Consider the following 23,817-nt stretch of genomic DNA (forward strand, 5'->3'; position numbering starts at 1 on the left):
CAATGGCTTTTGTCTAGAAACTCTGCATTCTAACTTAATATCAGTATAGGATAAATACATAGTTTTTTGAGCTATCCAAGTAAAACTCATGACACTACCCCAACAACTGCAATAACTGATATTTTCATGCTCCCCAGTCCTTTCTCTTATTTAAACAATTTTGCCTTGGCCTCATTGTTCTCCTCTCTCGGCATAAAGTCTTGTTTTGATTAATAGAAGGGCTCTGGTACATTACAATTTTTCCTCCCTTCAAACCGCAGAAAAAGTGAGCTTGTGGTTGGGATATTACTGAGTACAGACTTTGTGTCAGGGGTAGTGCTAACCAGCTTTATTTGGGTCTTAGCCTAATGGAGTCTATTTCCTAGAGTTACAGGTTTTTATAAAGCTCATTTGCTTAACTGAAGAATTTTATGTAATAGAGAATTCCATAGCCATTCACACCCTACTTCCTGTACCACTTGAATGCACATCCTGTAAAAAGTGGTATCAGTGCTATTATTGCACTTCCACACTCCCTGGCACATATTTCTCTCTTTTTAGTTGACGCGTTCACTTAACCAGGTAGGACATACATTATTTTAATATTTTCTATGTGCCTTAATGTGGTATAAAATTTCGTCATACGATTTTTAATTAATTTTTGTTTATTGTCTGTATCCCCTCTTTCGATTTTAAGTTCCATAGGGCAAGAGTTGTGCCTTGTTTACTACTCAAATATCAGCATTTGGTCAAATATCTAACACGTGGTGTATGATCAATAAATATTGTTGAATGAATGACTGAACAAAACAAATATAGACAATGAAATATAGAGCAAAAAATATAGAGAAATATGAAATGCTCCCTTCTGTGTATCTGTAGTCCTAGAAAAACTAATTCATGCTTCTAGAGTTAGAGATAAACATTCAATGTCCTAGGACAGGATCCATAGGCATTTTGCTCATCATGTAGAGCTGTCTAATTTGAAAGAGTTTTGCTTCTCACTCTACGCCTGGTTCTCTCCCCTGTCAATCACATTGCCATGTAATCTTGAAGTGGAATCATTTTAGACTTAATGTTTGTCAAAAGACCTTCTGTAAAAAATAAAAGTTGTGGGGAATACTTTTATCAGCTATGAGCACAATACAATCAGAACCAACTTCTACCTTGTTCATGAAATTTTATAACCACTCTTATGATCATTCAGCATGCATGTGGCTGTGGACCCTCTCACGATGTGAGAACTACTGACTTTTGGTGTTATGTAAACAACACTAACATGATAACCACACATGTTATGAATTCTTGGGAAGCGTGGAAAGGAGGCTCTTGGATCTATAATCTGGCTTTTTTAAGCAAGCTCATTTACTTAGTTTTGTGACCTTGGGCATTACTTAAATCCTCAAGTCTCAATTTTGTCATTGCTGCAATGGAGAAAATAATGTTGTAAAATAGATGTGAGAATTAAGAGTGATGTGTGGAAAAAGCTTACTTATTTTAAAATTATGCTCATGAACTTAAATTACATGATCTCTCAAGGTAATTTTCTTTTGTTCTTACAGAACGGGAACTTTACTGTTGAATATGCAAAGCAGGAATTGATAGGTGAGGATTTCTAAGGTGGACATCTCTTTTATTAGCCTACTTGGTCACTAAGAACTTGGTGCCCTCGTTTTGTAGACAGCATTTCTACTGAAGTGTGTCTTTAGTTTTTGAGTCACATATGGATGCCTGTTCTTAGTCTTATAAAAATGACTATATATATATATATATAGACATATTTCATGTATATATGTATATATAGTCAAATAACAACAACAATATATATGTCTATATATATATATATATTTTTTTAAGTTTAGTCAAAAGTCTTCATTGAGGGCTTCCCTGGTGGCGCAGTGGTTGAGAGTCCGCCTGCCGATGCAGGGGACACAGGTTCATGCCCCGGTCGGGGCCTGTGCTCCACGACGGGAGAGGCCACAACAGTGAGAGGCCCGCGTACCGCAAAAAAAAAAAAAAAAAAAAAAAAAAAAAAAAAGTCTTCATTGAGAAGTTTCAGGAAACTAAGGGCAGTATTTGATGCTGAAGACAGATCTGGAAGCCGGGGAAAAAGAACAGGAACTTTTATTTTCACCCCGTCTATACTGCTAAATATTTTTAACCATTGATTATTATTGTATAATAAAATATCTGGTTTCCATAAACATTTTTCACTTGAGCCCTTCTTTCTGGGCTCAACTCACAAGCACTGCAGAAACATAGAATCAAGCAATCCCCAAGCTGAGTGTTTGAAGCAGACAGCCTGCCATTTCATATGCAGCACTGACTTTTCCAGGCAGTTGATTTTACTTATGAAATGTTAATTGCTGGTGGGTCTGGGGAGGAGAGCTTCATTAATGATTTTTCAGTGTCATCAACACTGTGTTCTCAAGTAAAGCAGGCCAACCAAAACTTCAACATGCATGTGCTTGAATTAGAGAAGGGCAGCAGTGGGGATCAACTTTGTTTAGGAGTCTCTGTTCTGTCTTTATAAATTGAAAAGAAAGAAATCTATGCAATATATAAATCCCAAGAATGTGCATTCTTTTAAGAATATCTCCACTATAAATACTTTGCAAGTTAGAAGGTGAATGCCACTGATTTTTCTTTTCCCAATCTTTTTTGTTATCATTATCAAATTGCTTCTTCAGCACGTAGAAGCCTTATATATGTAATAAAATATAATAATAATAATTCTTGGTTTTGCAACTAATGATGTTTTGTATTTTATATATGGCATTAAGTAAGTGTATTATATGCATTATCTATAATTTATTTATATAATATTAAATATTCATTGTTATTAGCTCTCTAACCCCAGTAGAATACAAATTTCATGAGTCCTGGGGTGAATTTTCATTTTCTCTGCTGTATGATAGTGTCTAGATCAGTGCTCTGCACAGACTAGGGATCAATAAATATCTGTTGCACAAAATTTGTTACACGAATGAACAATTATATAATCCTCACCACTTCTATGAAGTAAATACTATTATTACACCCACTTTACAGATAATAATACTGAGGTTTAATACTTGTCTAAGTATGTACTCCCTAATAAGTGGAAAAACTGGTCTTTGAATATTGATTTATTCCAACTCCAAAGCCTTAAACACTTGTACGCACACTGCTATAACTACTATTGATACAGACAGAATGAAAGTTTTAAAATATTTCATGCATAAAAACTACATAGTAAGACACGTGCTACATCTTATAGGTACAAATTACTAACAGAGTCATTAAGATTGTAATTAGCATGAACGATAAAGCCACTGAGGTTTCTATTTTTTTCCAGTCAGTCATTAAATCATGAATCGTATAAACAGTTTCCTAAATTAATCTGGTTAAACTAGGTAAATATACTGAACATGGATAGAAAATTGATAGCTATCTCACTCACTGCTGGAGTAGTATTCAATATTTAGTGGCGTGGCAAGATTTTACATTTAAAAGCAGGTCACCAAACCTATTTATATAAAATATACAAAGGAACTTCAGCATTGTTTTCCCTAGGCAATTGTATGTGAGTTCTGGTCTGAGGGAATCTGGAAAGCCTGCTGGCAAAGGAGGCAGGTCATATTGCCAGGCATGACTCCCAAATCTACCTCAGGTGGCTGTGTGACCTGGGCAATTCACTTCCAGTGCTTCAATTTTCACATTAATAAAAAAAAGGACTGCTGTGAAAATGAAATTGAACACTACGTGTGAAACACTTAGCATCAGAAACAAAGCCAACAGTGGATGTTAGTCTCTTTACTGATATTTGAAATGATTTTTCTTATATTTTTCTACCAAGATGTTCAATAAAATATAAATATATTTAAATAAAGCAATTAAAGTTGTATTAAATGAAGTAATATTCATAAATTTATTCTAAACCCATGATTTTTATATCATTTGAGTAATCATTTGCATTTTTTGATGAAAATCCACTACTATTATAATTACATACATATATACATTTACATTTTACTGTGTCCTCATTGTATTATTTAACAACAAATGGTTTGCAAAACTCACACACACACACACACACACACACACACACACACTTTCATATTTTGTTCTCTGCATGAGGCTTTATTGGATGGGGTAGAGCACTACTGTCACTCCAATCAGCTCGCTACACAATTTGGGATTTGGAAGAACCGTCAGGGAACACATGTTTCTTCTTAACTATGTCTTAAGAGAAAGTGTTTTGCAAATAAGAGGTCTGTTTTAATAGGTAGCATTTGATTTCATCTGCTGTGGACACATTATTTTGTGACAATGGTAAACACAACTGTGAGAAAGACAAGCTTATCTTTCAGTTTGATTTGAAATGTCTTCAGTTCACAGCTTTCCAAAAGACAAAACTGTCCTGAGTTTGGGTGAAGTTACACAGAGAACCAACACCCGACAGCCTCTACCCCACAACTTTTCATCTTATCTCTGCCTACATTTCTTTCCTTCAATATTCCATGGACTGTTTAATATTCTCCTTCCTCTTATTGAACCATGTTCATATGTTTATGAAACCTCATGCATTCTCTATGCTCCTATTTTTCCTGCTTGAGTTTCTAAATTGATGTTATCTTTGGTTGTAAACTGAGGAATCCTTTCATGCATAATAAAGGGGCAAGGTGATGATGTTCTCAAGTAATTGCCCAACTTCATCCAAAGCAAGAGATCATTTTTTGCACTGCAGCTGGAGAAAAACAGACACAAACCAAATGAACAAAAAAACTCTCAGTTTAAAATTTATTTCCCTATTTAAAAACCAAATGGTCTAATGTGAGGCATCTAAAACACTCTAAATTTTAATTTTCTCACCTTCTGAAATGGGAGAAATGACACTTAGCTGATGTATCTGTGGCTGAGATTAGACTGAATAACTGAATAAATATTTCCTGAGCGCTCATGTACTAATACCTATATCATAGATATCCATTGATTGGATGAAGACTTTGGTTTGCTTTGTCTAAGTCACCACTGGAGGCCACTTCACTTTTACTCTTTCCCAGCTCTCCTCCCCAAGTACTGTGAGATCTTTGAGGACAGGGATCTTGTCTTGTTCATCTTTGGAGCCTCAGTGACTAAGATATCCCCAGAATATTATACTAACACTCAAAAATTGTTATTGACACATCGGGACTTCCCTGGTGGTCCAGTGGTAAAGAATCTGCCTTCCAATGCAGGGGACGTGGGTTCAATCCATGGTCAGGGAACTAAGATCCCACATGCTGCGGGGCATCTAGGCCTGCGTGCCACAACTACTGAGCCCACGTGCCTCAATGAGAGTGCCCTTGTGCCACAAACTACAGAGCCCACATGCCCTGGAGCACCACAACTACAGAGAGAAAACCCACTTGCCACAACTAGAGAGAAGCCCGTGTGCTGCAATGAAGACCTGACGCAGCCAAAAAAATAAAATAAATAAATATTTTTTAAAAAAATTGTTATTGACACAAAACAATTTAAGATGTGGTTTCAAAATGCCAAGAAAATCAAATTTATAAGTTTCAGTTTTAGATGATTTAGACCAAAATGTAAAGTGGAATCCCTGTCCCATTAACTAAAACCTTACATGGGTGGAAAAGTCATTTAGAATGGACCCACCAGATACACAACATTGGGGTACATTATCCTCAGATAATTATCTGGTAATTTCACACCCGTTCTCTCTTTGTGTTTATATCTGTGTCTATCTGTCCCTCTCTCACCTCTTATTCCCTTTAGGTCAACAAGAAAAGCAATTATGCTTTATAAGCTTCTATAGGTATAGTTTTAAAATAGCTGTAGTTCGCAATACAAACACTAATGCATGACTCAATGCTTTATGACTAAGTCCTGATTCTGCAACCCTTCCTTGGCAAGATTCCCATAGGACTTTGATGCTCACAAAGAAAGTTTGCTGAGTGGACAGTAAAAACACAAAATGAGCCAGAGGGCATTCTCTCTTTGCAGCACAGAATAAATGCATACATATTCTGTGCCTCATTCTGTCATCATTTCATTTTCGTGATCCTTTGTCTTTTGTATATGCTAAATACAATGTCCCACATTCCTGATAGTGTCACTCTGTCTTTATCTAATCTTTCTTTTATGCCTTGCTATGTGTGCCTCATTATTCTGTCCTTCCCTGAAGCTTCCCAACATGAAGAGTCTGCACTGAAAGAAGTAAGAAATAATTGGAGGAGGCTGAACATATTGTAGGTCACACAGAGAATAGTCAGTCAGAACAAGGTCCTGTGATGTTATTTGAAGATGGCAGGAGAGCTGGTTGGATATATTTCAGGTAATGAACCAGTTGACTTTACAGCATTCAAATGGTTCAAAAAGTTGTGCAAAAATCACTTGCCAAGGTAAATAAGCAGACATTCTTTGTTTTTTTCCCTTATCGAGAGAGTCACCTTTTCCTACTTATGTTTCTGAGCACCAGAATTCATTTTCTTTAACTTGAAGTGAGAATAATCAATTACGTGAATAAAAGGTCAGAGGTCATAGGTATGGCTCATCCTCCAACTGGTTAAATATATAAAAATAATAGATGACCTTATATGAAAAACTTTTTAAATTTAAAGATTTAAACATTTAAATCTTTTTAAAAATGGTACAAGAAAAATAAAATAACAATTTTATTTAAATTTACTTAAACTAGTTATTTATTTAATAAATAAAATACTATGACATTTTAAAAAATTTCCCCTGAAGGAGAGCAGCACATTAGAATATTTGCATAATGTGGCTTGGAGTGACAAGAAAAATGAACATGCAGAGTGAAAGTGAGTCATCCTCTTGAGGGCTTAAATGGAGAGAATACCAAGGAGGGAATATGGGGCTTTACATTTATAATTATCCATATATTTTACATGCATATAGTTGCACATATATTACTGCTGTACATTAACTTTTTGGATGAAGGAAATAAAATTCACAGTACTTGGATACATTAATTTTGGAAAGCCAATTATTAAGGGAAAATTCTGGCAGTCTCAACTACTTTTCTTTCCAAAATGTAACCCCTTTCCATTCATGCTATCAACTTGGCATTTTGGCCTGATGGGCACAACCGGAAAAGTGTTAGACTGTCAGTTGCTACGTAGAGTAAAAGTGCTACTATTACTGGTATAATTTTTATTTCGACAATTCTTCAGGAAAAGAATTGTCAATAATTCTTCTTCAAATGTTTGGTAGAATTCACCATGAAGCCTTCTGGTCCTGGACTTTCTTTGTTAGGAGGTTTTCGATTATGTTCTTACTTGTTATTAGTCTGTTCAAATTTCCTGTTTCTTCATGATTCAGTCTTGGCTATCATATGTTCTAGATATTTATTCAGATTTTCTAGGTTGTCCAAGTTGTTGGCATATAAACATTTGTAGTAGTCTTTTATGATCCTTTTTTTATTTCTGTAGCACCAGTTATAATGTCTCCTCTTTCAACTCTGATTTTATTTATTTGGCTCTTCACTCTTTTTTTTTTAATCTAACCAAAGTTTTGTCATTTTTGTCTATTTTTTCAAAAGACAACTCGGTTTTGTTGATTTTTCTATTCTCTATTTTGTTTAAATCTGCACTAATCTTTATTATTTCCTTCCTTCTAACTTTGGGCTTAGTTTGTTCTTTTTTTTCTCTAGTTCCTTGGAGTATGAAGTTAGGCTGTTTATTTGAAATCTTTCATCTTCTTTTTTAATGTAGATATTTATTGCTATGAACTTCTCTCTTAGAACTGCTTTTGCTGCATTCCGTAAGTTTTGGTATGTTGTGTTTTCATTTTCATTTGTCTAAAGATATTTTCTAATTTCCTTTTTAATTTCTTCTTTGACCTATTGGATTTTCAAGAATATGTTGTTCAATTTCTATGTATTTGTGAATTTTATCATTTAAGTGTGCATGATGTTATCGCTCTGTTTGACGCTCTTTGACTGGATATTAAATAACGACTTTTAAGACTCCCTCTGTTTACTAAAAGAAGATATGCTAAACTTTTAATCTAACAAGACTTCTGTTAAAATTAATTTCTTTTTTAGTAAGAATTTTTTGAATTGTAGCTCTCCTGATATATGTGAGATGACAGTGACCCCCTTTAAGGAAAGAAAGCCTAATGTGACACCACCTCTCAGAGGTGAAAGTGAAAGTCTGCATGTCATGTTACACTTTCTGTCAAAATGTCCTAGGACTGTCATTTACATTCAGCACCACAGGCCTGAATTTTGGTTGTTCGGTGGAAAACAAATGATGAAATTCAATGCATAAAATTGCAAAGCACTAATAATATTCCAGCACATTACTAAGAGAGATCATTGTTGCTTTAAATGGTAAAAGAAAAACCACATTAAATATACTCAAGTGGTTATTTGAAACCTATAGTAAAGTAGAAAATTCAATATTAATGAAATGAGAATATAACTTTAAAAAATGCATCTTTTCCACATGCTGCCTTCCCCACCACCATTATCTGTGGCCACACACTGGCTGGTGCTACACTGACCATGTGGAATGGGATGATGAAAAAACAATACCTGGAAGGACGAAAGAAGAGAGAGGAAACTCTTAAGTAGATATTTCCAGTGTTCAAAGACTCAAATTATCATCACGTGTTTTTAGTGGAAACCTAGATTGTTTTTCATTCATATATACATTCCACACACATTTCTACTGGGGAAAATTTTGCACCGCACTTCCTAATAAAAATGTGGAAATTTATAATATTCCTGTCTGTCCCTCATTTTTGATATTTCTATCTTAGTTTGGCAAAAGAACTGTAACATCATTGAATGATTGAATTACTTGATGGCATCCAATCTTTTCAATTTAGATATTTATATAAATGTCCCTTGCAATCAACAGTCAGATCATGTTGAAGAAATCTACAGTTCTTTTAAAGAAATAAATCAGTTTCGCTAAATCCAAAGGAATGTCATTAGTCTTCACAATTAATTCATTCTTCAAATAATACAATGTAACAACATTTTGCTGCCTATTGAACATTTAACATAACCGTAAAAATTCTCTTGCAAGCAACATATCCTAATTTACATATTATGCCTGAAAAACATAAAATTGTATATAGCACCAAAATAACTACCTAGGTGACAATAAAAATAAAGTTTTGGATATGATGATATTTTTCTGAAGTGAAACATAAATGCCTTAATAGGTTTGGAGTCCATGTTGCTTGAAATACTTTCTTAAAAAAATTAAGTACATACATGGCTGAGAAAAAAATCATGCCATGCTCTCATGTTTCACTAAATAACAATTTTGTTTAATTTAAATTTAATTGCAAAGTTAGAAAAATATGACTTTAGGGTATTTTTTCATACATTGCTACACTGACTAATGGAGCTTCTCCTTGAGTCCTTCATTGCTCTCACTGAGTCTCCTGTCAGCTTTCCCCTCCTACTACTCTCCCACATCTCCTCCAACTCCAGTGCATGCTTATAAAAGTTCACCCAAAAGTTTTTTTTCTCTTTAATAAAAAATTCCAGTAAATTGGAATTTTTACCACTAAGTGTCTGTATATTTGTCAATAGTTCACGTAGATCTTCTCTTCTGGGTAAATGTAGAAACAGGCTCTATTTGAACATTCAACATAGCAGGTATACTTCATGGTTTTACTGCTTCACTAATATGTTCATTTTGACAACAAGAAATATTAGACAGTTTGGAGAATGACACCACACCCATAGAATGTCTTGGGATAATTAGAAACTAAATGTATTACATTGGACTTAACATATTTACTTATGTTTTAGGGAACATAACTTGTTGCATGGCATATCAGAATCCACATTCCTCTGAGCCTAGTATAGTAGGAAGGCCAGAGGTGCAATAAGATGCACCTTAGCAAGATCACAGTGCTTGATTTGGAGATCAGCGTTCTCAGGCTGGCTCTGGGGCAAATTACAATAACTGAAAAGTTTCTTACTATTTCAGTTTTATTTACCTACAAGATGATGGTTTTGGACTATAGTTTATCGCTAAGTTACTCTTAGCTATAAAATTTGTTAGGATTTTACTGTATCTGAACTTACAGAATGGCAAGCTATCACTGAGAAATTTTAAGTATTTTTTTGTATCTTAAATCTTTGGTTTCCCATGGCTATTTCTAATAGGATCTACCCTGGGATATTTACAAAATGTAGATTTTCCACTATAGACTCACGGAATCAGAATAGCATAGGCATTTTTCAAAGTTTTCTTAGTATTTGTGACACGGCCACTCTTTCCTTTGTTGTTTCATAGTACAATTTAGAATTTTTCCTTTGCTCAAAAACAGAGGAGGGCATATAAAAGTTAGAGTTTTGAGAATATGAAAAATAATGATATACTACTTTATTTCAAATAACTGAATATGCAATAGGCAGATCAATGTGTTTTCACATTTCATTATAGAGTAATACCTTTTTCCTTTAGGGAAGCTGGAACCTTCACTTCTTTTCCCTTAATAGGCTCTGGAAAGAAACATTGAACATTTATTTGAAACCAGTATCAAAAGATGTAAGAAGACACATACAATGGAGTCAATGAGCTAGCGGTAAGGTGAACCTGGATGGAAATGATATGATGTTTTCTTTCAAAAATAATTTTAATCATAGACAAAGAAACAACAGTATAGAGTACAACGAGCTGTTCTCTAATCACTTCTATTTAAAATAAATGTAAATTGTTGAATGAGGTACAATCTATTTGTTCATTTAAGGGGATGTGTATTTGGATGAATAGGAACTTGCTTTATCTGTAATTTTAAAAAACACATGACTTCAGCATCTAGAAGTCTTCCAAAACTGTTATAATCAGCACTAACTTAGTTTATTTCTTTCAGGCTATGTTTTTTCAAAAAAATAAACAATCAAATGGAAAACTCTGCATATATCATGTTAATGTGGTATTTTAGTCATCAGACTCAAGTCAAACAAATTTCAAGAATAAGATTTAAAATAAACTTTGAGACAGTTTCATCTGTGAACTCCCAATGTCTTAAACATGTGGTCCTTAGTTAAAGCAAATCAAGTAAAACCTCATTTATCCTACCAGGTTCAAATACAAAATGAGTCTAATCATATCATGCCTTCCAGACATATATATGGGTCTGGAAGACATGATAAATATGATAGATTTATCATATTTATGATAAATTTGATAAAATATATGATGAACTATAAAATATATTTTTAACCTATTAAAAATAAAAGCTAAAACCAGTTTTCTGCCTTTTCTGCAACATTAAATCTCAGTATCTATTTTACTGACAAAAATGATTAATAATGCAGTGAGGAAGGAAGCAAAGAAAGAAATCTATCCTTCCAGCCCTTTTTTCTTTTCTCATCTGAGGTTTGGGGTGGAAGGCAAAAAATACGGTGGTGGTGCTTGTGAATGGACATGCCACTCCAAGCAATCGCTTAGAATCCACTGAGTTCGGGTGGATTTGGATTGTGTCAAGAATGTATTCTGGTGTTCCACTGAAAATGCTGTGTCCCTCAGAGCAAGATTTTCTTGATAGATAAACTAGATCCTTAAATATCCATAGGCTTGTAGACTTTTTAAAAGTGGCTTTGGTGGCAAAGGAGTGTCCCTGTTGCTACTTATTGTGTTAAGAATAAATAACATCAATTTTTTCTGTGTATTTCAGCATGTGAAGATGATATCAAGAACTATGAATTGAATAGACACACGGAGAAGCTTCATTAACTTTTTTTTTTTTCAGGCTGACAGGGGTAATTTACTGCTTTGCATTGGCTAAACCAAAAGAATTAATGTATCGTGAAATGAGAAGTGGTGGTGGGGACAGATTCCTGGTGGAGTGGGAGAGCACAACGCCTGGAACTTCACATTTCAAGATACAGCATGTTGATTTAAATGGGTGTCTGTACATGACTGTGTGAGATTAAAGTAGTTATAAAGAACAAGACCTAAAGAGAGGGCCTGTAGACTGCTTCGATTTTGGTGGAAAAAGAAGGAAGGGGCGGAAAAACAGATATACTTTTATAGGGTATATGAAGGTTGTAAATCCAGCACCTTAAATTTGAAGAAAGTCCTCAGAAAATAGAAATAATTTTTATTTCCTAGTTTGCTAATAGGAAGATACCTTTGCTCCCAGGCTGGGTCATCTCCTGCACCAACTTTCCTGCATCTCATTTCTTCTCAGTGTCCTTTTGACTTCAAGGGGTTTTGACCTGATTTAAGAAGTCCACAGACTGGTCTGAGTGTCCCTAACTACCCAGGGATACCAAATATGACCAAAAATGTGGAGACAGTGTTATATGGGAATTCTGCACTAGTAAGGATTGAAACATTGTTGATTTAGGTCAGCTATTAAGGCCTTTTTCAATGCATCTATCTTGTTTGTCAGGAACAAAGCATTGGAGAGCACATTTTTTGTGTGTGTTGTTTTTACAAATATGGTAGTTTCTTTGCATTTGACCAACAGCCTACAGGGAGGCTTATGAATCTTGATTATCAGGATCTAGAATATGTTTAAAGGTGCTGGGATATTTCTTGGAACTCTCAAAATAATCTGGTAGGAGGTTGTAATGGAGAAAATGTTTACAAAGAAATAGGCAGATCATTTCAGGTTTTACACCACTCCCAGACACAAAGGTAATAATGAACTAGGGTGAGTGTTCGTGATGAATAAATCATTGGGGATCAGTTTCAAAGTCATCAGCCAACTTACCCTATTCTTAGCTCTAGCTTTTGTTTGATGAGTGGGAACGGCCAAGAAAAAGTATGGTGAAGACAAAGAGAAGCTGGGGGAATCATCAGGTGCATGGTCCTGAGCATCAGAATATGAAAGAAGATAAGCTCTGCTCTGAATTCTCTGGCACTAGATCCAAACATATGCAAGCCTGAGTCACAAAGCTAGTCAATAATTCTAATGTCCATCATATTACGCCGATGCCAGAGGAACCTAAGGGTGCTACTATTGCATTCTCAATAGAAGGTAATTAGTTAACCTCCTTGTTGCCTGGTTATGATTTGGTTTGCAGTTTCTTGGACCATGGGTGAATCTTGCAACCTCAGATAAGTCAGACTAATAAGAAGCAAGTAGCGAGAGGATAGTGGTGGATGCCAGAAGGAATATAACCAATAATAGGGCTAACTAATAGGGTTGCCTGGTTTCTGGATGGTCAGGGCTGCATAAGCAGGGCTCTGCCCTCTTGAGTGTGTACAGAGGGCTTACATGAGTCCACTAGCCCAGGAAAGTCAGTAGCTGAATCAGCAGCAAAAGGCAACAAGATGTGTCTTTCTCTTGCTCTTTGACTTTGGAATAATCATCCTTAGCCCTCTCTATACCTCCTTAAATAAAGACACAAGCCTAATGATGTTTCTTTAAATGTCTAATTTACTCATGGTTATCACATCCCCAGTAAATATAGCCCCAAAGGATTTCCGTGTAATAATTCTGATTTTTGAAATGTAGCATTGCTTCAGTATGGGTTCTAATATATACATGCAGGTGGAGTCTATAAGAGACCAGCAAAGGTAGGCAATCTTTAAGTTGCTCCAGTGAAATAAGAGGCTATGTAGCAAGTGGAATTGCTGCATTCTGATTCTGCCACAGTTCAGCAGCAAGCTTCAATAATCCTCTCCAGAAACAATAACACTGCAGAGGTTAAGGTCACTGAAATTTTATAGGTAATACTACAATTTTTTCTTTGATTTTTGTATATAATGAAAATTATATTCAGAAAATAAAGGAAAAGTGACAATATAATTCTTCTAAAATTGTACCCAACTTGTATATAACAAAGATATTTGAGGGCATTAACACAGCTTGAATAAAAAACGAGGTTCATTTTAAATAGTTCCAAATCAATAATGATATGTAGTAGACCTTTATATACATGATTTTCTAGTGACTGTGGAGACATCTTGCAAATAGTAGAGAATTTAACGTTGAGGAAAAAGTGTTCCCTAGGAAATTGTCTGCAATTGTACATTAATAACAACAACAACAACAACAACAATAATAGAAATTACAGGAGCCTACTCAGTAAAGTGGTCAGTGTGGATATAAATTCTCCCAGATAGGGACTTCCCTGATGGTGCAGTGGTTAAGAATCTGTCTGCCAGTGCAGGGGACACGGGTTTGATCCCTGGTCTGGGAAGTTCCCACATGCCACAGAGCAACTAAGCCTGTGCTCCACAACTACGGAGCCTGTGCTCTAGAGCCCGCAAGCCACAACTACTGAGCCCATGTGCCAAAAAATAAATAAATTCTCCCAGATAATGTTTTCTGGGACAGATGTTTACAAGTACCATTTCCAATTAGTTTAGGCTTCAGCACAAGTGAAGTCTTTAAGTAGTAGTTTAAATTTTTGATAATCATCATTGCCTGAAAGGTCATTTTAGAGGTAAGACCCAAATTTCTGTTGAGTTGTTTTCATAGTGGACAATAATATATGGTTCAAGTATTCCTGTGAAATAAGTGCTCACCAAAATAAGTATATTTCATACTGCATTGGAAGGAGGGAAGGTTTAGATTTTGCATGTATATATGGATTTTCCTGGTAGTGTGTTTCAATAATACCTTTAGTTCTCACACAAACAAGGACAATGTTTTTGTTAATTGTCAGATAAAATGAGAATGGAGGTGAGAAGGAGTCTTTCTCAAAGAACAAGTAATCACTGGTGAAAAAAGGGACTGAGCTCCTCTGTGGGAATTAAGGAAAGTCACCCCAATAGTAAAAGGACTAAGACTATTTTCCACATCGCATATCCAGTTTGTCTATAGATTTTCTAACTTACGTAATGAGCTCTGCACTCAAAGCAAAGGTGCTTTGAAGAATACAAATACAGGGCTTCCCTGGTGGCGCAGTGGTTGGGAGTCCGCCTGCCGATGCAGGGTATGCGGGTTCGTGCCCCGGTCTGGGAGAATCCCATATGCCGTGGAGCGGCTGGGCCCATGAGCCACGGCCGCTGAGCCTGCGCATCCGGAGCCTGTGCTCCGCAACGGGAGAGGCCATAACAGTGAGAGGCCCGCGTACCGCAAAAAAATAAAAAATAAAAAAAAAATACAAGGGCCCTATTTTAAGGAGCAAGCAGTATCTGTGTTAAAATGAAATAAATGGGTGTTAAAATCCAACAGACTTGACTTTGATTATTGCCTTTGCCTCTTACCCATAGTGTGACACTGAGTAATTTAAATTACATGTACCTCAGCTTCCTCCTTTACTGAAATGGTGATATCAAGCACAACTTGCAGAAACAAAATATATAAAGTAGATTGCAATGTGTCTGGCAAAGAGCAGATGCCCTGCTTCTGTGCTTCTCCCAAACAATCCTCACACCTTTGTCTGGCTACCTCTTCATGCATCATACTTGAATTTAATATAACTCTTCAGGAAAGCCTTCTCTGATTCCCCAGACTTGATTAGGAAGTCGATAGAGATGGCTTGATGCTTTATGTGGACATTATTCTTAGAAAGAGGTCTGGGATTTGAATGGTACTTAAATAGGAATGTCATGCTCTTTCATAGCAATAAGGAACCTGATAAGACAAAAGCAGACAGAGCATGACTAGGAGTCTTTGAAGACAGCAGAATTCAGAACTCCAATTTCCAAGTCTTCCTCTCTATTCCTAGCTTTGCCATCTTTGTTTTGCCAATGATTAGCAAGTGTTTGGAAAGATTATGCACTAAATATATAGTTAATGAAGGACAGAAAGGAGAGAACCAGAAGGCGTGGAAGCAAACCCTTCTTATACTCTATTTTCTTTCTAATCTTTTTTTATCCCTTCCATTCTTTTTAAAAAATCATTTTTCTGTTTTTTTCTTTCAGAAATTGTAATCAGAGCACTTTAAGTCACAGTGAACTGAAGGAAAGTATTTAACAGACAGGTAAATAAATAAAAGTTTTCAAATATATGAGGGTGTCCTGTGCAATTCTGACCCACAAACCTGCAAAGAAGTTGACTAATGTACTGTGGACACATTCAGATATTTTTGCTAATAAATTTCTTGTGTTATGTTAACTTGACTCTATTACCTTTATCCTTCAGAACTGAAGACGTCTTTCCGGATTTTTCTTTTCTAATTTCTGCAAGAAGAATCATAGGGAGGAAAGGTTACAAGGAATAATGAAGAAAAAATGGCAAGTTCTTTATGTGTTATGTTTACTGAGGCTTAAAGAACCAGAGGGGCTCTGCTTTGGTATTCAAGATACAGGTGTCTACTGGGATAAATTGCTTGTAACATATTGAACTAAATATACGGAAGATAAAAATAAGCCCTGAAATTATTACAAGGGGCAGACTATGGTAGATACAAGAATGTACAAATAAAATACCACGGGCTTTGGAAAAAGAAGGTATGATAAGAGTTATAGCTAACACTGTCTACTTACTATGTGTCACAGGCAATGTTCTCTACTGTTTAGTCATTCAACGTTCACAATAACCCTCTAAGGTTGGTAGGTCTTGTTATTATTGCTACTTTTCACATAAAGGGATTAAATAACTTTCCCAAGGTCATGTAGCCCTTAAACGGGAAATCTGGGATTTGAACTAATGTCTCTCTGAACTCAAACACAAATATATTGGCTCTGGTAGCTCAATGATGGAATCAGGAAAGGCTTTGGCAGGTGGTACTGAAGAAGAGCTTGAAAGCTGGAAAGGAATTAGACCAAAAGAAATGAAGCTGAAAAGACATTTTACGACAGAAGAGAGAATGGGGAGGCATGGGCTGGACAGTCTGTCAGTTTGGGTGTGTGAGTCACTTGTAACCAAAAGAATACAGTAGAAGTGTTGCTGCGTGACTTCCTAGGCTAAATCAGGAAAAACCATGTAGTTTCTATCTGCTTCTCTAGCTCTGGGGGAAGCCGGCTGCCATATAAGTACTCCAACTGACACCGCCAGGTTGGCAAGACCAAATACAGGCAATCCAGTCAGCAGCCACAGCTGAGCTCCCAGCCAACAGCTAGCATCAACTACCAGCCATCTAAGTGAGCCATCTTGGACATCCAGATGTCAGTTACTTTAGATGTCTGCAGCCCAAGCCGACATCTGATTGTAATCACATGAGGTATCCAAGTGAAAAACTGCTCAGTTGATCCCTCCTGAACTCCTGATTCTCTAAATCATGAGCAAAGTAAAATCAGCTGTTGTTTTATATCACTAAGTTTTGAAGTGGTCTGTAAGCAGAAACAGCACATGAAACAGCTAATAAACAACAAAATACTGTACCATGCACAATATAAGTTCTCCAGTACAGCTATACAGAAAACAGAGAAATGATTAATTCTACTTTTAAAACTGGGGAAGGATTTTACTGCATTTGGGTTTAGGTTCCTCAGCTGACTAGAATTTCACTGGTCAGGAAATAACAATTTAACAGTATATCAGGGTGCAGGATGTAAGTCAGGTGTTTTTAAAAGCTGAGGATCTTACAAAAAAAGAACTCCTGGAGTTCTTACTTGGTTCACAGAAAGATAATCTACCACCAATTGACATATGGAATATAGGTAACAGAGTTCTTTGAGGAAGACATTATCTTTGTTTTGAATAAATTGTGCTTCATGTGTCAACAAGATACCCAAAAAGGAAATGTCTTGCAAACAGTTGGAAATACGGGCGAAGTACACATTACATGCAAGTGTTGCAGAAGCAAATCAGCTTGAAGTCTCATTTACAAATGGAAGCTATCAATACAACCAGTAACATGATTTTTTTGAATGCCCCAAACAAATCTTATTTGCTTTGATCACGTAAACTTGATTTAGTGAATAAACTAAGTATACAAAGGCAAAATAAATCCGAAAGTTAAAAATTGTTTTCTTAATAACATATGAAATTAAAAGAAAAACTGATGTCCTGTGTTACTTTTTACCTGCATGTTTTAAATCCAATCTCATATAATTTGCCTATATTGATATATATTCATATATTGGTAATATAAATTTTATCAATTTTGCTATTGCCAGATGTTTAAAAATGAATACCACACACAAAGTGTGATCAAAAGAGCTATAAATAGCAAGCTAAATTTTAAATAATTTACTAGATAAAAACTATTCATTTAAAGAGAAAAATATTCAATTTCAATAAATCCAGGTTTTTTTTTTAAAGTTAGGAACCTGAATATCTAACCAATAAAAAGAAATAGAAAATAGCATTTACTTTTTCTTCTAACATTATCCTCTAAAAGATAAAATGTATATATAATAATAGTGTTTCCTTCTACAAGGTTTTTGTAAAAGGCCTATGAAACAGACAAAATAAAAAACTGAAATAATGGACAATCTTGTAACAAAAGAAATCAGCACTGGAGTTCCTCCTCAGCACATAAATATTTTGAACCCCAAAAACAATGTGTTTAAAGGAAAGGGTATTGATTAATAATATCTTTGATCTAGCTATTAGTTATTACTCATTGCTCTGAATGATCAAATTCAATATCAATTTATTATTAGAGACATTAGGATATTAAAAAAAATATTTCTGTTGAAGTGTTTTGGCTTGATGTCAATGTCAAGTGTAGCTAGATTGTAAAAAAGAAACTGAAATTGGAGGGTGTAAAAGATCCTAACAGAATCATCAGGCAGCCCAGATTTCCTGGCTGTGTGAAGAATCAAACTCAAAATTCTTAACCTTTCTTTCCCAGCTAGCTCTACTGAAGTGTTCAAAAGTATCACTTCAAAAACTGTGGTTCTTTCCTCTTTCTGAAGATATGTAATTTGCCTGCTGATATGAGATATTGTTTCATGAGTATAATGAATAAGATCAAAGTATCAATTTTTTTTTGGATTTTTCTTCTGATGGAAAGAGTAGCTTTAAAGAACCATATGGAGAGCTCTATCCGTAAGTTCAATGACAGATAATTCCTCAGACCATGACTACTAATGTACATCACACAGCACCAAAAATGTCAAAATTGTTTCATAACATCTCTGTTGCATCCTAAAGTGATACTACCTTGTTCCTAGAGTGGTTCAATTGTGATTAGTTGCATGATTTTTAAATATTTAATATGTGAATGCCCTACATGCCTCTGTCATTGTTTTATGTTCATTTGGACATAATTTTGACAATCAGGGATATTTTAGAAAAGGTATTTTATAGCATTTTTGTATCTTTTTCAAACTCCAAAATATGTTTCATAAATAAATACAGAGAAAAGAATTTTCAAGTAGTCTAAATGGTTTAGCATTCTATGTTTATAATCCCCATGAGAAAAAATAAAATATTTTGATATTTTATGCAATACTAACTTTGAATGCTCCTGAAAAGATGTTGTCAGGGTTTAATTTTACTCAGGACATTGTCCATTAACTTTGTAATTAAGTATGACTTGGTCGGGACGCCATTTTTAACTTCCTTTTTGCCTTAGTGATGCATTTAATCATTTCCTGGTCTATAGACTAAATAACCTGGCACACATATTTTTAACATTTTAAAATATTTTTCTCTAAAAATCTGTTTAAAAATTCTCAATTTAAAACAACTCCAATTCAATTATATTTATATGTTGGTGTCTTTTTTTTAAAAAAACTTGGAACTTCATTGTATTTCTTAGTCTTTATTTTTTAATTTAAAAAAAGAATATAATTTTGCAACCTGTCTTATCCTCTAACAGGACATTCTAATTAAAGAGTACAATATAAAATTTCTTTGAATGACATGTTAACAGTGTTGTTAGTACTTGAAGACTATGGTAAGGTATTTCTCAAGAAACTGTAAATAAGGGAATTCAGAATGTTTTCTGAAAGTTAAGCTAATAATCAATACAGAATGTGGAGAGTTGTGGAGTTCTGAAAGCACCAATTATATAATACTATATAACACTTTGTATATGCATCTCTGAGAAGCTTCCTTCAATTACTCAAGCACTGTGTTGTTCTAGGCAAGCTGGGCTGTGTTAACATGTTAAGACTGTGACATGGAGCATGGCATAGGAATTCAAAACAACTAACAGATATAGAACTTGTCTAATGTGTATCTTGCAATCACCACGGAGATGGAAGTTTTGTCCAATGGACTAAGTATTCTAGTCCTTTTGACAAACTCTTTCCTATAGTAATATAGGTCTTCAAATTACCTTAGCTGAGGTACTTCCTGAAATCATCTAAATACTCTTTTCCTTTGACTGAATTCTGATAAAACTTTATAATTATGATGCTTTTACTCTGTGTAGCTTGGCTGCAAGAAGAGAATACTTTTCAGAATTCTGGACTGTACCTCAGTGGGGTATATTTTACTTTATCTGTAATCGGCTCTTTTAGAAAGATCAGCAATATGCAATTATTTAAAAAATAAATTAAGCACTCCTTTATATATTTGGGAGCTGAGATAAACTAGGACACCCTAGGCAAATAATTTGCTTTCTAAGCCCTAAAGAATTTGTTTTTCAAAGAAAACTTCATTAGCTATGAATTTTTCTCATATAATCACGTTCAACTTAAGATATCAAAGTTCCCATGTTTTCTTCAAGAAAAAAATCTTTTTAACAAGACTGTAATTTCCTTGAGGGCAGGCAAAGCTAGGTCGTGGTCATTCCTGTATTTACATATAATGATGAAGTGTTGTTTTGTATGGTTAGACACTTTTACATAAAATCTTGCTATGAATGGGATGTTTGTTTCACCCTGATATTCATATGTTAAAGACTAATTTAAGATTTCCATACCATTTTTTAAAATTAATGAACTATAATAATTTTTAGAGTAGATTAAGGTTTATAGTAAATTGAATGGAAAGTTCGGAGGGTTCCCACATATGTCTTCCCCTAATACACCCCACCTTCTCCATCATCAAATCCCTAATTAATGTTGTATGTCTGTTACAGTTGATGAACCAATATTGATACATCATTATCAACCAAAATCCACAGTTTACATTAGGGTTCATTCTTAGTTTTGTTCATTCTGTGGATTTTGACAAATGTATAATGACATACATATACCATTATAGTAGGATATAAAATAGCTTCACTGCCCTAAGAATTCCCTGTGCACTACCTATTCATTCCTCCCTCCCCCCAAACCCCTGGCTACCACTGAACTTTTTACTATCTCCATAGTTTTGCCTTTTCCAAAGAGTCATGTAGTTGGAGTTATATAATATGTAAACTTTTCAGATTGGCTTCTTTCACTTAGAAATAGAAATTAATGTTCCTCAATGGCTTGATAGCTCATGGCTTTTTATCACTGGAGAAAATTCTTTTGTATGGACATACCAGAATTTATTTATCCATTCACCTATTGAAGAAATATTTGTTGGTTTCAAGTTTAGCAACCATGATTAAAGCTGGAATATTTGTGTACATTAGTTTTCAACTCATGTGGATAAATACCAAAGAGTATGACTGCAGGATCGTATGATAAGAGTACATTTAGTTTCATAAGAAACCACTAAACAATCTTCCAAAGTGGCTGTACCATTTTGCATTCCCTCCAGCAAAGCGTGAGAGTTCTTGTTTCTCCACGTCCTCCCCAACATTTGATGTTTCAGTGTTTTGGATTTGAGCCATTCTAATAGGTGTGTAGTGGTATCTCATTGTTTTAATTTGCAATTTCCTAATGATGTATGATGTTGAGCATTTTTTCATATGCTTATTTCCCACCTGTATATCTTCTTTGGTGAGGTATCTGTTCAGACCTTTTGCCAATTTTTAAAATGATTTGTTCATTTTCCTATTGTTGAGTTTTAAGAGTTCTTTGTGTATTTTGGATAACAGTCCTTTATCAGATATGTATTTTACAAATATTTTCTCTTATTCTGTGTTTTGTCTTTAAATATTCTTGACAGTATATTTTGCAGAAGTTTTTAATTTTAAAAGAGCCCAACATATCAACTTTTCATTTAAGGGTTGTGTCTTTGGTGTTGTATCTAAAGAGTAATCTCCAAAGATAAACTAGATTTTCTCTTATGTTTTCTTCTAGGAGTTTTATAGTTTTATGTTTTACATTTAGGTCTATGATCCACTTTGAATTAATATTTTGAAAAGGATGTAGGATTCGCATCTAGATTCTTTTTTTTCCTTTTTGCTTGTGAGTGTCCTAGTACCACTTGCTGAGAAGACTATGCTTTCTCCATTGAATTGCTTTTGCTCCTTTGTCAAAGATCAGTTGAATATTTTTGTGGATCTATTTCTGGGCTCTTCATCTTGTTCCATTGATCTATTTGTTGATTCTTTCACCAACATCACAGTGTGATGACTAATGTAGCTTTATAATAAGTCTTGGGTGTCAGTCCTCAGACTTTGTTCTTCTCCTTTAATGTTGTCTTGGCTATTCTGGGCCTTTTATTTTTCCGTATAAACTTTAGGATCAGTTTGTTGATATTCATAATATCTGTTTGTCAATATCCATTGGAATTTTTATAATGATTGCATTGAATCTATAGATAACTTTGTAAAGAACTTACATCTTAACAATTTTGAGTCTGCTTACCCATGAATATAGAATAGATTATTCTTAGATTTATATCTAAGTTTTTCCTTTTTTTGGCACTAATGTAAATGGTCTTGCATTTTTTATTTTGTTCATTCCAATTTTTCATTGCTGGTACATTCGAGAACAATTGACTTTTGCAGATTAACCTTGTGTCCTGCAACCTTGCTATAATCACTGATTAGTTCTATGAGATTTTTATTGATTCTTTAGAATTTTCTAAATAGATGATCATATCATTCAAGACAGTTTTATTTCTTTCTTCCCAACTGGTATGTCTTTTCTTTCCTTTTCTTGTCTTACTTCATTAACTAGTACTTCCAGTACAATGTTGAATAAGTGTGCTGAGAGGGGACATCCTTGCCTTGTTTTTTATCTTAGTGGGAAATTTTCTAGTGCCTCATCATTAAGTATGATGTTAGCAGTAGGTTTTATTGCAGATGTTCTTTTTTTTTTTTTTTTTTTTTTTTGCGGTATGCGGGCCTCTCCCGTTGCGGAGCACAGGCTCCGGACGCACAGCCCCAGCGGCCATGGCTCACGGGCCCAGCCGCTTCACGGCATGTGGGATCTTCCTGGACCGGGGCACGAACCCGTGTCCCCTGCATCAGCAGGCGGACTCTCAACCACTGCGCCACCAGGGAAGCCCAATTGCAGATGTTCTTTATCAAGTTGAGGAAGTTTCTCTCTGTTCCTAGTTTGCTGAGAGTTTTTATCATACATGGATGTTGGATTTTGTCAAATGATTTTCTGTATCTATTGAGATGATTTTGTTTCTTGTTTATCTGGTTGATGTAATGAATTACATCAATTTATTTTCAAATGTTAATCCAGTTTTGCTTACCTAGAATGAATCCTACTTGGTCATGGTATATAATTCTTTATATACACTATTTAATTTGATTTACTAATATATTAGACTTCAATGAAATTTTTTGAAATCTTTAACAGCACTTTAAACTTTGTGATGGATATGTGCATATAAAAGAAAGTTGAGGTCTGAGACTCTCAAAGAGGCTTTGGTTAGAGTAAAAGCAAAAGCCAATGCCATTTTAACAAACTAGAAACTGTCCTTCCTACAGTGCTTAGCAGTGTGACAAAGTGATCCCCCTGCAGAACAAGAACCCCAGGTCTATTTAAGTTTCTTCACTTGGGAGCAATATGTTAGAAGAAGAATACATTTTTTTTGTATTTTGAAAAGGTAAACTTGATTCATTCAATAAATATTTATTCAATGTCTCTTTTGGGCTCAGAGCTGAGAAAAATAAGAAAAGAGGGTTTCATGGAGTTCAGTCTATGCTGAAAGGCATCCACGTAGACAGATTAAGTACAATGATAGAGACACATACACAGGGCTCTGAGCTCATAGCAGAAGGACTGACAAACTACCTGATGCAATAAGAAAAGACCTCACAGAGGTACTGGAATC

The 23,817-nt window shown here is 34.9% G+C and overlaps 1 protein-coding gene across 9 annotated transcripts in view; it reads right to left on the reverse strand.

Annotated features, from left to right (window-relative positions):
- The window catches only part of TRDN (triadin), a 373,465-nt gene that overhangs the window by 71,653 nt on the left and 277,995 nt on the right, over window positions 1-23,817 (reverse strand). For all 9 annotated transcript variants that reach the window (XM_073789556.1, XM_073789557.1, XM_073789553.1 and 6 more), the window contains 2 exons: window positions 15,993-16,043; window positions 10,406-10,456 (listed from right to left, as the gene is read on the reverse strand). In XM_073789556.1, coding sequence (XP_073645657.1) covers window positions 10,406-10,456; window positions 15,993-16,043 — 102 coding nt within the window. The remainder of the gene's footprint in view (window positions 1-10,405; window positions 10,457-15,992; window positions 16,044-23,817) is intronic.

The sequence above is a fragment of the Tursiops truncatus genome, chromosome 12, assembly GCF_011762595.2.
Source record: "Tursiops truncatus isolate mTurTru1 chromosome 12, mTurTru1.mat.Y, whole genome shotgun sequence".
Taxonomy (NCBI): domain Eukaryota; kingdom Metazoa; phylum Chordata; class Mammalia; order Artiodactyla; family Delphinidae; genus Tursiops; species Tursiops truncatus.